Source organism: Electrophorus electricus, chromosome 19 (assembly GCF_013358815.1).
Source record: "Electrophorus electricus isolate fEleEle1 chromosome 19, fEleEle1.pri, whole genome shotgun sequence".
In the NCBI taxonomy this organism is placed as follows: Eukaryota; Metazoa; Chordata; class Actinopteri; order Gymnotiformes; family Gymnotidae; genus Electrophorus; species Electrophorus electricus.
This window is the reverse complement of record NC_049553.1, coordinates 706,017-720,270: the sequence shown is the minus strand read 5'-3', so window position 1 is coordinate 720,270 and position 14,254 is coordinate 706,017. Positions and strand designations below refer to the sequence as shown.

General features: G+C 48.4%; 1 protein-coding gene across 2 annotated transcripts in view; it reads right to left on the bottom strand.

The window, feature by feature from the left end:
- Nucleotides 1-14,254, bottom strand: part of smarcd3b (SWI/SNF related, matrix associated, actin dependent regulator of chromatin, subfamily d, member 3b) — an 18,109-nt gene extending 3,855 nt beyond the window's left edge. Inside the window, exons 1-10 of one of the 2 annotated variants that reach the window (XM_027019396.2) lie at nt 13,985-14,062; nt 8,259-8,464; nt 5,886-5,975; nt 4,508-4,550; nt 3,145-3,267; nt 2,813-2,935; nt 1,635-1,730; nt 678-779; nt 330-491; nt 99-196 (exon numbers count right to left, since the gene is read on the bottom strand). In XM_027019396.2, coding sequence (XP_026875197.1) covers nt 99-196; nt 330-491; nt 678-779; nt 1,635-1,730; nt 2,813-2,935; nt 3,145-3,267; nt 4,508-4,550; nt 5,886-5,975; nt 8,259-8,464; nt 13,985-14,062 — 1,121 coding nt within the window. Of the gene's footprint in view, nt 1-98; nt 197-329; nt 492-677; nt 780-1,634; nt 1,731-2,812; nt 2,936-3,144; nt 3,268-4,507; nt 4,551-5,885; nt 5,976-8,258; nt 8,465-13,984 lie in introns of both variants that reach the window. The other variant, XM_027019399.2, reaches the window with a different exon arrangement.

Genomic DNA, 14,254 nt, shown 5'->3' with positions numbered 1-14,254 from the left:
GTGGACACAGTTAAAATTTGTATGTATCTGCGACGGATAGGGGTACACTAGAATACGCCAGAGCCCAGACAGGGGGCTTTACACAAGTGCCCTCTGACCTTATGACGTGATTGATGACGATGGGGTCCGGGGGCAGCAGCAGGTTGGTGAGGCGCTGAGGGATCTCGGAAAACTTGAGCCGAGGGCAGTCGAAAATCTGAGACGGAGCGCGTTTCCATTAGCAGCGTGGACACCGGGATGTCAGTGGTTCAAACTAACCGACTGGCAAAAATTCTGGGTCTGACATTTTGTGCGGTGCGGCGGGTCGGAGGGGGAGCTCAGCTCTTTACCTGCTGGAAATACTTGTCGCAGTTGATGTATTCCTTGTCGTGGGAGTCCTGCAGCTTGTTGGTCTTGACGTACTGCCACAGGGCCTGGATGATGCAGGAGCGGGTCTGCGTGTGGATACCCAGCAGACGGGCGAGCCGGGGGTCCAGCTTAAACTGGGGCGGCTGCACACAGAGTGATCGTTTATGGGGAAATGTGGCGACATGTACCGAACTACACATTGAGACCATCAGTTACTGTCAATGTCTACAATACTAAAGAGCGAATCAAGAGCAGAGGACACGCTGATAGGCAACTTTAACGCAAACTGACACTTCAGCAGTGGCTGAGCTGCACTCTGGCGCCCTCACCTGGTAGTCCAGCATCAACAGCAAAGTGCAGCGCACATTAACATCACCTGGCCTCTTCACCTGGAAGCCATCAGTCTCCTGTGTAGTGGCCGTGCGATGCCACTAAGAAAAGTAGAAATAAAGCGTTTAAAAAACACACACAAAGAAGGCCTTTACCCCCGGTGCAAATGCTACAAAACCTGTGTATGAAAACAGGTTTAAAATCAGCGACGTTCACACAGCACATTCACAACAGGTCTGATGGGTCGAGACGTTATTTATTTTCAATATAAAATATATGAAAAGCCACGAAAGGTTTTTTTTTTTTGTGGCGTTTCACATATTTCAAAACATGAAGAAACTATCAAAATATTCATGTAACCTTTGGCCATAGGCTATTCCCCACAGTGCTTCAGGAGTTGACAGGACCCCGTCACGCTCCCAATTAAAAAAACAATTCTCAAAAGCAAAAACTGCTCTATAGGGGCTACTTCACGCCGCTGGTGAATCAAACGCCACCCGCGTGCAGTAATAAGGACCGCGTCCACTTCAAACCCCTGCTTCAATGCAACTCTGCTTGCTCAAAGAACTGCTTAACCTTGACACGTCTGGTAGATGATCGTTTAGGGCACTTATCCACAAGACGTGTGGAGTGGGGAGCCCGCTCTGCAGCGATTGGCCCGGTTCAACGTCTGCGATCCTGAAAGCTCTCCTCCTCTCCCATGAGCGCTGGCCTACGAACACGCTCGGGCCAGTCTCCATTACAGCGCCGCAACAGCATATGCAAGTGGACATAACGTGCAATTTTCCCACAATCCAACATAAACCCTTTTGTCTGGGAGAGAGCAGGGTATTTTTCTATGTGGATTTGTTCGTGCATTTTTATATGGACTTTTAGCGAAGAATAGCGTAGCTTCTTCTGACATCAGGTAGCCAGGTACACTGCGCTGGAGCACCATCGGAGTTCTGATCACCCACCTCCACCAGGTGGTTGTCTGGCCCATATAGGTCCTTGTCCAGCTCGATCACCAGGCTTTTGAAGAAGGAGGAGAACTTCCTTTTCACCTTTCCTGGCTGAGAAGCACAGAGAAGAGAACACATGAATAGGTGTACTGGCCAGCTGTGTGTAGGTCAACACTCACAGTTTTCCCCAAGCCACAGAGCTCCAACACAAAACCTGGCTTAAGGCAATGGTTGCTATGGATGGTACAGTTCCATCCAAAACGCGGAGAGCAGCGCTACAGCATAAAGCGGTCTCCGGTGAGCCCGTTTCCACTGGTGTGGCTCCCGGGCTTTAGGGCAAAGCTTTTGGTCGCTTTGTGCACGTGGAGCTCATCGCTTTTGGCTTCGGCCGGCCGAGCAAAGCGGGCAACCTCTGCAGCGTTCCCCGAGACCAAGTGGCGTGCCGGCCGAAAGTAGAGCACGCTCCAAAGAGTCGCGCGCGAGCGGAAAGAATGAAAGTCAGAGGAGTCAAAGAACGCTAATGTTTGCGCAGGGGGTGGAGGAAATGACCTCATTGTTAAGTGGAGCATGCTGGCGCAACGTGGTGCCTTGGTGAGTAATTTTAACCTCGGCGCTCTAAAACACACATGGCTACCATGCGGAGGCTATGAGGTCACCCAGACAAAGACGCCGGTGCTGCTGCAGCTGGCCTGAAGAGCTGCCAGTACACCTCTGCTTTGCGCACGCTTGCACGGGGGCTTAAAAATGAAAACGAGCTGCCTCCTGTTACATGCGCTCAGTGAGCCATAAACAGAAAAAGAAACCTCAAAGTCTTACGGATTAATTAAAACGATGGGACGTCGCCGGAAATGTCAGAATAAGCAGATAATAAAATAACAGAATTCTATAGGGCAGCCCTCTGGGATCAAGAGGCATTTTTTGCTGTTGTAATTAATATATAGTTCTTGGTGTGGAGTTTTATATATTCCAGTTTAATTACTGCAGTCTTACTGTGTGTTTTAGTACATCTCTGCTCATGTGTTAGGCCTCAGAGGTTTAATTAACATTAACACTGCAGCTCACTTATCATATCACCTATTCCTACGTCACCAGACACAGTCCTCTGTGTGTGTGTGTGTGTGTGTGTGTGTGTGGCACCTACGAACAGAGTGCAGAAGGGAACGTTCATCTGTTACGTGCGACAGCTGACTCACATCATCAAGCAACTTGCCCTCCACCCGGAGCTCCCAGGATGCAATGCTGCCATCGGAGTCCTCGGCATCGGCCTTGGCTGGGTTAAAGGTGTTGGAGATGTAGAGCCGCAGTTTACGCTTTTGCTGAGAGGGACAGATTAAAAATTAGGAGCAAACTTCCTTCATCCAGCCGGCTGGCGTGGTCTCCACGCCGTGCCTCAAACCCCTCTTCACAGAAACCTAGTAAGGCTCGGCGAACCCTCATGAGATGTGGTTTTTCACGCTTAAAGCAAATACCATCAGAAGAAGAACTTAACTGCAATGACATGTCACGTGACAGTGGTTATACTAACCTTCATGGGTCTTTTTAGTGCCTCCTGGATGTCTACCCGTTTGCGCATTATGGTTTGGTCCAGTTTGCGCTCAAATGCCAGCAGGTCCATGTAAGCCTGGGACTCTGGGACTAGCTCACGAATCTAAGCACGGGGAGGAAGGGCAAACATTGTGATCACACCATGCTCTTCAACATCGTCAACATATAGCTAGCAGGAGCAGAGGTAGAACTGGTAAGAACTTTAAGACATTCATTATAATACTATAGTCCAGTAGAGCTGTCTGGAAATGTCTCACGTCTGTGCTTTGCAAATTCTAAGAAGCCAATACAGCAACGCAGGATTTAAAGTCTTCTTTAAAAGCCAGTGTTGCCCATTGCACTTATTTGTGGGGGTGTGTGAGTGCACGTGCAAACGCCTTATTTGTCTGCATGTCAATATATTCACAATGTCTGTCTGAGATTAAAACTACCCCACCGATGGTATTTGATGGTATTTTGTGCATCATATGTGTGTGTGTGTGTGTGTGTGTGTGTGTGTGTGTGTGAGCAAGTCTACGCTATCTGCCAAGAATTCATAGCAACCCGTCCAGTGCTACATTATCATGCACACACACAGATGGCTGAGGAACATGTGTGCCAAAAGCTTCACTCCATAATGGGCACACACTCACAGATTCCAATACTGCACCAATATCGTTCTCTCTCAGCACTGCAGAAGGTTTGGTAGACACAGAGTTCAGTCCCTGAGTAATGTGACCGGCGTCTCTGTTTCAGTCGTATCTACCCAGGTCTGATAAAAACACCCACGCACTAACTGACAGACTGCAATGACTAAGATACACACCCGTGACCCCTGTTCCAAAATGTGCATATACACACACACACACACACAGGTTATCACATCTCATGACCCATGAGTGGCACACACGATAAAAAGGACCTTTAAAAAAAAACAAAAAAACCCCCCTCAAATCACTAAAACGTTCAGTCACTGGAATCCAATGCTGAACTCGACCGGCGACACCTGAGGCTCATCTACCTGCACCATCGTGGTTGGGATATAGCTCCATATACACCTGTGGAAGCCCACCTGTCAGCCCTGAACACAAGCGTCAACGTGCAAACAGTCCGTCCCCAAAAACTCTGAACGGCGTTCAGAAAACACGACGCAAATATCTGTGGGGGTATTCCGGTCCCCCTTCTGGCTTGGGGGCAGGTTGCACGCAGGGTGGTGTCTGTCTGACAGGCCACGAGCAAAATAATGCAAAGACACAGTCGCTGATCTGTGTGTGGCCGCGCACAAGCACACTCGCGTATACAAGCAAGCAAACACACACGCGCACACTAATCAAACCCACAAATCGGCAAGATTTGCCACTCACCCTTTGTGGAAGGATCTTATCGGCCATTTTCCTCCTCTTGGTGCTGCAGAAAGGAGTGAAGAAGAAGAGACAGAGAGAGAGAGAATGAGGGGGAAAAGAAGCAATGTTACTATGGAGACCGATAGTGTAGCACCCGGGACATCTGCTAAAATTCTGGGGCTGGTCCAGGATGTGTGTGTGTGTGTGTGTGTGTGTGTGGGTGGGCGCACACGCGTGCGTTTGTTTTTGTGTGTGTGTGAAAGAGAGTTTTAGTGATTCAAGCCCAGATGGTGCCCGCCAACATGGGCAGAGAAACGGGTAGTAGAGTGCCACCCACAGCTTCGCATCATGGGACCTGGCACGCAGAGCTCGTCCATACAGGAATTAGAGGTCTGCTTGTGCTCATCACTTTCTTTTCTCTTTTTTTAATTGGCGTCCGCGCATTTTATTCTTCCAGGAAGCAGAGAATCACGCCGGCGATGACGCTCTTCTTGGGAACTTCTTGTGCTCTTCTTGGCTTTGTGCGTCTCGGCTCCGCGCGGGAACCTTTCGCCTAACCCTGGGCTGCCCTTTCAGACGCGTCCCTCATTGTGTCTAGGTGCTCGCTCGCTCGCTCAGAGTGAGGAGATATCCACTTCGATTAGTACAAGAACATGGGAGACATCAAAGCATATCTGGCCTGATAGAGCACTCGCAAGCATGCGTGCCTACACGTGCACAAACCCGCACACGCGCACGATCGCAACACACGCCCACCCGCGTGCACGCCTCTGAGCTTCCAGATATGGAGGCAAGTTACGGCATTCAAATGCAAATCATTTCGGTCTAAGTAACACGGGTCATCCATATATATTGCATTGTACACTACAGTTGCAATATTTTGTCCATAGTGTGTAGCCTGAGTCAGAGAGGCACTTATGACTCTTCAAAAGATCCTTATATCTTTAAAGTCATGTGAAGTCATTTAAAGGGACTGACCGAGAGGCACACAGACTCAATGCTGTCACTGGCGGGGTAACTAAGGGGGCGTGGTCGAATTCATCAAACCCCACTGGATACCCCATTTTGCAACAATAGCATGTTAGAACTTACTTAACAGATCATGTTCTCTCCCATAATGCCATGCAGCAGTATGTATCATGCACGCCCATGCTTCAACAGCCTTTGACACAAGAACAAGGAGGAAGAGACAATGATCAAATGTGTCTGAAGTTATAACACCTTTAATACACCTAGGTGTTGAAAAATCTTCTTTGACTGAACTGAACATATGTAGTTATTTGTGAGTTCTGATCGTTTTCACACCAAATACCACAAAATGCTTGTTAAGGGCAAGGCCTGAGGCAGGGGTGGTGTCAAAACGCATGAGAATCTACCATGCAGCAGAATAAACTCCTACTTTGATCCAAGCGTGGGATCTGATTGGGCCTCTCTCATGTCCATCTGCCTCCCTGGCATCTCACTGGCTCCAGGAAATCCCACAGGTTTCCTATGAGTCGATGGGATTTGAATGGTTCTTGATTAGACAGCACCGAGTTTTCATACGTTTTCCTTTTTGAGAACGTGTGTGAAAGTGTGTAGAATTGAGTTTATTTGTGTGCGATGATTGCGATGTCCAACAGATGAACAAAATTTGACACGAGCACACACTTGTTAAAAAACAAACAAACAAACAAACAAACAAACCCCCATAAATGTCTAGCCTCTTTTGCTTGGTTTCGTCTCCTCTTTGATCTCCTTCTGGTGTAACAGACGTTACGGTTTTGACATAACGCTACCGGACACCCGAACGCTGTAGTATGATGGGGAAAGCAACAGCACTCACACCAGGTTCAGGATCAGTGAGGTGGGGCCAATATACCCGGAGAGTGATGTACAGGTACTCCAAGATGGAGAACTATGGGTAATAGACCCAAACACACACGCACGCTTCTACGCCTACGGGTCACAGGCCGACCCCTTGCCGTGACCGACTGGGCGCGAGGAGGGAGACGTGGGACAGGTCCTACTGACGTGGAGGTCATATTATACCCAAAGACCTTGAGCGTGAGGCAATCAGAGCAGGTGGGTGACTGAGAGGCAGACAGAGAGAAGGAGAAACAGAGCCATTCCAGACACAGATAAACACAGCGGCAGTCACACCGTATTTTAGAATTACACTGTAACAATATAACAGCGAGACAGTTTCACAAAAAGAGCAGAAAACACAGTACTCCCCAAACGACAGTACACACACACACACACACACACAACTACAGTACTCCCCACGCTACAATATTAACTAATCTATAGACTCTACAGCACTACCCACAATACAACAGCGTCCATACTGCAGGACTCCACGCCATAGGCGTCATCTCTGCTAGGGCTGCTGAAGACATGTCCCCACCACTTTTTGAGAGTGTACTCTGAAAATATTTCCTTTGCTTCGTTTATTAAATAATAGTTTGAGTCCGCTTGCTGTAGTCAACAAACGTATTGCGTTCCTAATGACAATCATAAAACATTTCCTGAGATGAAAAATCATTTTGTAATCAAAAAATACCCAGAAAATAATCGTACTGCAAACATATAATACTGATACTTCTTGTATAGATCAACACTCACAGGCTCCACAAACTTGGCCATAAAACCCTTCAAAACCCTCTCGCTTTCTCTCTCAGCCCTGAGTTCTTTTTAGTGAACACAGTTGATTTCTTAAAGGGAATGTGGATCTTCCATGTCTTAAAGGGAATGTGATTTTGAGGGCAGCCTGCATTCTCACCCCAGCACTTCTCAAAGGGAAGTAGTCCCTGCCCCCGTGCTCCATCACATCCTATTTCAGAACCGCTAATTCCTTCCCCAACCATCACCGTCCACCATACAAGTAAGAGATCTTTTTTTTTTTTAACCTTGCCATTTTTAACCTTGAGAACAAATTTCACGAAACAGAGACATTTATAAAGGATCACTCTGTATGTTGCCACCACTCTGGGGGACGATTCCTGATTTATGGTGAGTGGTTGTGGTGATATCTTGAGGAACGTCAAGCCTTTTTAAACTGAGGTAAAAGGAGGCTTCAGAATGTATTGCTTAGTGCTTGTGAAGCCATGCAACTGAAACGTCAGTATCTGAGAATTCTATAACTACTTTACAAGGGTACGCCGTGGCACTGTTTATCATGTTTTGTCTTAATTGTTTTTGTACTGTTTTATACAGTTATACTTTTTTGGTTTGGTGTGGATTTCCTTTAACATGCTCCCTGAAATAAATTCTGGCGGTTTTCCCCTAACAGGAAGCGGACTTTCCGCTGTGTGCCGTCCCTCATCGCTAAAGGCCACTGGGGCCCTGTACCCATCACACACGTGAATCCTGCTGGTCTCATACACGGCGTCGCTTTACCACCAGACCATCTCCGGTGCACTCGGATGGGTTTGCGCTTATAATGTGGCCCGGGCTGCACTGGGAGCTCTTAAAGCCAGGTTACTGTTACGAGAACTTCAGGCACTAATGAGCGAGTCTCAGACTGCACAGTCATTCCCAGTTCAACTGTCCAGACACCCACAAGTGCATTCAAAATGCCTTCACTGACTAACGCCTGCAGTCACGGTTAACAGCCCCAGGCCGTTACCATGGTAACCGCTCACTTGTCTGTTGTCTTGGTAACAGCCTCTGAGCTGCAGCGTTCATAATAGGTTCAAGGCTCTAGGTGTGGCTACAACCGTGTTTTGGTCGTCATAGTAACGTCGATCAAGTCCTTGTTGTGGCTGTGGGTGGGGCTTAGGACACTCACTTCCTGTTCCTGTTCTGTACTGCTTGCTGCTGCTGCTGCTGCTGCGGAAGCTGTTGCTGGGAGGGGACCGGCCGCTTGCGGTTGGCCTCCATCGCGGGATTGGTCAGTCCGGGCCGGACAGCAGGGCTTCCTCCATATGGAGGCCCAGGAGGTCCCATCGGTGCCCCCTGATGGGGCATCCTCGCTCCTGATGGCATCCCGGGACGCTGGAGAGATAATGGAAGGAGAATAAAACATGAATCTCGATGACGCCGTTATGCTCCCTTTATTACTCACAAAAAGGAAGCCGAGCTAAACGATCGTGCTGTGCGCAAATAAGTCTCATTAAATTCTCCTGCGGCAGCAGGTGTGCCACCAAGACTTTGGAGTAGGTCTGCAGGAGTGATTGAGGCCCATAGCAATAATCGACACACCCGCACTGACCCTGGATCAGAGACGAGTGTGTAAAACAACAACAAAAAAAGAGGAGTTGTGTCCTCCCGGCCAGCTGAATCAATGAAGCCCAAATGACTCGACAAAAGGGTCTTAGCACCTGCGTCAGTCACTCCGCTAGCAACAGCTGGTTTGTGTGGGCGGTTGTTTGCATGTGGTGTGCGTGAGAAGCAGCAGCCGTAAGTGGGGATCTCGATTTGCTCGGCTGATTTTGTGGTTCCAGAAGTTTGCGAGCGCAGGATAAGCTGAGCAAGATCGTGTGCTGAGTGTGATTGGACAAAGTTGGGCGGAAGGTCAAGATCAGTGCTTCGTCACACAGCTTCATGTTTTCCAAATAAAAGCAACCAAGAATTTTTTAAATCCCAAGACAAATCAAACAACAACAAAAATATACTGTACTGAACAGTTCAAACAAAAAACTAGATTCATCTAAGGCGAAGCCTTGATTCTAGCTGTCTCGACTGGCGGCTGTGGGTCTGGGTGTGACGGTGTGAAGCAGAACGTGAGAAAAACGTGCGACAAAGAAGCTCCAGCCAGTGCCCTGTAGCCATATGCTTTTCTAGAGCAATATATGTAAAAAAATAACAAGACCTCAGAAGGCTTTTGAAATCTCCTCCCAGCTCCCTCACTGATTTCAAGGTCTCGTGAGTGATTTCAGTGATTTTCAGAGAGCCTCCATCAGCACCTCCGGCACAAACTCGCCCTTCCTCGCACACCTTGCTGTCCTTCGCAACGCCGCGTTGGCACGGTGACGCTAAGGACTATTGCTTTCACCCAGTGGCCTTAAAGTGAGAAAGACGTGTTCTATTTAGCTATGCAGGAAGCGTTCCCCTGTTAACCCGCTGGAGAATAGGAACACGCCGTGAACGTGTGAGAGCCTCCTCTTATCTCCCGATGTTGGCCCAGGGCGGTGGTTGATGTAATGACTTGACGTTAAGGTCAGCACATGCTCCCACACATCACGGCCTGCTGGTGCGCGCGCATGCAGTGTGTGTACGCGTGTGGGCTTGGAGACCTCACCGCAGCGAAACTAGGACTAATGGGACAGGGAGGAGCCGAAGCAGACTGCACCAGGGGAGACGTGGCGGTGTCCGGCGGATACGCCACAACGCACTTAAAGTGAAACGAGCGGGACCTGGTCTTACAGTGCCTCAGACATATTTAACAGGACTGTGGTGGTCACAAAGCTCCAACCACGCACGCAGACGGCGACACTTACTAGCTCTTCCGCATGGCTGACTGTATCAAATACGACAATTTTGACTCATCCCCCTGTAAGCATAAATAGTCATAAATAAAACGTGCCTGCAGAGAAGCTTCTGAGAAAGATTCAACTTGAAAACACTGGAATATTCCTGCAGGATGTTTCAGAGAGACTGCGCCGCCGTGTCACTACAGCAATCCTCTGCGTGTAAAGGCCTTCGCGGGCCCAGGTTTGCATCAGACAGCGAGGGCTTCCCGGCAGAGGACGACGAGGGCCGGTGGCGCGCGCTTTGTTTTTCTGGCGGTTCTGCTCTTGTTCTGCCTGGTTGCCTGGCAGGTGCTGCTGTCACTCATCTTTCATGAACAGCTGTGCGCTCTCTCTGGCGGTGCCGCTGGTCACTGCCGCGACGGTTTGGTTTCCATCTCGTATGGATATGAATGGGGGGCAGGGTGTTTATATGGGGGCGTGGCATATTTACTGGTGGGGGGGGGGATGTATATGTGTGTGTATACACACATATAGGAATAAACCACCAACTAATTAGATGAAGAAAAATATCAGCCTTTCTGCCAGGTTCTCTCACACACACACACCCCACTCGCATAGCATAACGCACACAGTCAGATAACGCTAGCCACATAGGGGCTTATTACAGAGCTGAGAATGGGTAAATTGAAGGATCCTGATGAACTCGTACTACAGACAATGAGTTTAGTCTAGGTTATACACCACAGCCTCTATCAAGAGTGAGTGATCCACTCAAAATGTGAAATGCAGATACACACGTGTGCACATGGAAATGCACATACATGTACTTTCTCCCTTGGTTCGTCATCCACACACACACACACACACACACACACACACACACACACACACACACACACACACACACACACACACACACACACACACACACACAATGTGGAGGGTAAGAACACTGACCTTGAGTGCTCCCCACTGTGTGTGTGCGCGCGTACGTGTGTGTATCAATTATTATCGTTACTCCTCGGAGGATCGGAATGTGGTCCGCCTTTGGGCGAGTGCACTGAGCACGGCGGCAACGCAATGCTTCCGCCCTTAATGAAAGTGATGCCGTAATGCAGTAGCAAACGATCCATCAAAAGAATAGAAGAACTTCTTGTATCTGTAAGTAGCTATAAATATAGCCCAAATGATCCAGGCCTGGGCACGGTTTCCCACGGAAACAAACATTCCAATAACTCTGGAATCTGAGCTGTTTTTTTTTTTTGTTGTTTTTTTTTAAATAAGTGATAAACAACTAAAATGTCCTTCTCGTGGTGCCAACTGTACTTACAAATCAATTTGAGGAGGACCTGATCAAAGAGGTTGATCACTTCAGTGCTCACTTCACTTTTTGCTTGTTAACTTGCCCATTTGAGCCACAGCGTGGATCTGGTCTCCCGGGAGACGCAGACAACATTTGAGCTGCCAATCAGCAGCTCCACCTGACAGGAGCCGAAGGCCGGCAACAAATGACGTCCCCCTGCTAGCGCGCGCTCGCCTCCTGCTGAGCTTCCTGTCTCCGTGAGTGCTCCGACAGCTGAGCTGATGGTTCTTCACATGAGCCTTCATCAGCACTGAGGGGAAAATAATGATGTTCAGCCATGTTTGTTTTTTTTTTTTCCACGCCAATAACAAACTGAACAAACAAAACAAATGTTAAGGGGCGGAGACAAATTTCGTTTGGGCCGAAGTTGGGCTGTTCTAAGAGCGTGTTGCATTGTGACATTTTGAAATAGAAAAAGCAGACTTCTGGTTCTCTCATTTTTCAAAAATGTGAATTTTGGCCACTACATTAACTTTAATCCTTGGAAAAGCCAATGAAATGATCATTTGCGGAATTATCAAGAAGCCAACTTAAAAAAAAGGATAATGCCTACAAACTTCTTAATTTAGAGCACATGATTACTTGCAAATTGCCTCTAACTTCATTACCGATCCGATTAAAACAACAGGTGATTCTTAATGGTTATCCCAACAGTGTGTAGACTATGCCCACTGCATTCCCACAGTGTGTCACACCACTGGGCGTCCAGACTCCCTCCAGCTCTACCCCCTGAGTGAAATGACCCTTAGGTCATCTGTGTTTATCCGCGTGGTTAAACAGTAAAGGCCAGTGTGTCATTAACCAACGCGCTCTGTGTGTTTCGGCACTTTCTGAGGGGGAGAGAGAGCGTGAGTGAACTAGTCTCTCCGCCTGATATGACTAAAACTCGAGATAAAAGACTCCGCACCACAACTCCGTCCAGACCATGAAACCACAACCAAACAATCCAGCAGGGGTAGAAGTCTCATATTTAAAAAAAAACAAACACACACACACACAACAAAACCCCATTAAAGTGGATGTAATGAGCGCAACCCAGACCACAACCACTGATGTGCAAACAGTGTATTTTCCAAAACACAAGGCCCGTTTGTTGACCTAATTTTGAAGTCTCACGAAAAAGGACTTCATGTCGAAAATCAAACATTTTGCCGAGGAGAGACCACTGAGACAAAACAGGCAACTCCCTCAGCTTTCCTCCTGGGCTTTGATTACGTTCCCATCACTGCTTTGCCATGAGCCTTGATCCGCACGCTCCGTTCCTCGCCTTGGGAGCAAGGCTGATCCTCCATGCTCTCTCTCCATCTCCAAATATTTGTTGCGTGAAGTCAAGATAATGTGGACGGGCGGCCTTCTGTCCGGGCAGGCTTGCCCGGTGTAACGGGCACGGCAGGCGAGCCGGTGCGCTCTAGGCCGCAGAAGGCAAGACAGATGACGCGGACAAGGAGGAAGACGAGGAGCAAGCCGAGAGGAAGGCGAGAACATGTGAAGCATGCGGAGAAGCCAGAATGAGGAGCGAGAAACGTTTGGTCAGGAAGAAGGAACCCCTCGTCCAGGTTAACGAGTCTGTAGAGATAGCACCATCGCGTCCTTCATTCATCAGCCAAACTGAGTTTTTTGTTTGCCTCTCTTCTTAGCCCCTGGCACCTACGTACTCCGGTTTTAGTTTGCATTCTGGGCCAGAGGTTTATTCCTGTTCAAAAAGCTGTGGCTCATCATATCACTGGAATTTTAATTAGAAACTTAGGAGCTCTTATCTAAAAGCCTTTAGCAGCAAAATGACAATATTATTGATTATACCTAAGTAAGACTTAGCAATGACAGAATTCTAGCTCCAACCAAAAGAGAGCAAATGAATGTTTGAATGTTTTTCACTTAAAATAAACAAAAAATAATAAAGAAAACAACAACAAAACTGATGAGGTCCAAACCTGTGTTGCTTTTTGTTTCCTCTGTAAGACAAATTAAAATTGTAGTAATAATTGATAACCAGCAGTGTTTTTTGGACTTCAGAACTGACCAAATGATTTGTGGCTACCAATTTGTGTCTACACACCCGCAAACAAGTGATGAAGTATCTTTTCTCAACCTTTGGTTTGACAGCACTGACATGATGTAGTCCTGCCTATACAAAGCACTAGCCATCCTAAATAAATGACCTCACCTGCTAGATGAATAAAGGGCAAGGCAGCAAACGCAACATTAAAACAAATACGATTTTCAGTGGAATTAAAGTCTTGCTTTTCAACTAAACAAAAAGTACTTCGGTTACAAGCCATGGCACAATAGAACGTCTTTTAAAACATGGACCTTTCCATCAGTCGTCTCATTAAATGTGAGGGACACACTGAAATGCTACTCATGCAGATATTCACAGGTAAAATAACGTCGATCCGCCGCTCGCTTTGGATATGAAGGAACGCTGCTCTGAATGAAAAGCCGCATCCCTCTGCCCGTGCACCAGCGCGCGGGCTGCTCTTTCTTCTCTCTCCACAGACGCACGCTCGTGGCCCCTTCTGCCGCCGCGAGCTCACCCTCCCTCCCTCCCTCCCTCCCTCCCTCCCTTTCGCTCGCCCTCTCCCCGCGCGCTTTAAAAAGAACGAGCCGCGTGGAGCCGCGAGCCGGAGGACTGGAAATAACCTTCACGCGAGCGGCATTCCCGGCGATCGCACACGCGCGCGCGCGGAGACGGCTGGCTCTGCGTTCTCACGCTCGCGCGCGCGCGCGCGCAGTACTCACCACTCCATGGACGAGGAACTCGAAGAGTTTGCTCTTGGTGGCTTTGCGCGCCCCTCCGCTCGTCTCCTCTGAAGCCATTTCCCCTTCAGCTCCACTCTCCACTCCCTCGCGCTGCCTCTCCTCCTCTCGCTCCCCCTCTTTCTTTTGTGTTTCCCTCTCCTCTCTTCCTCTTCACCCTCCGTTCACCTCCTCAGCTACCCCCTCCCCTGCACTCTCTACACTTCCTTTTGCTTTCTGCCCTGCTCTCTTTAACTCTCCTTCTCTCCGGTT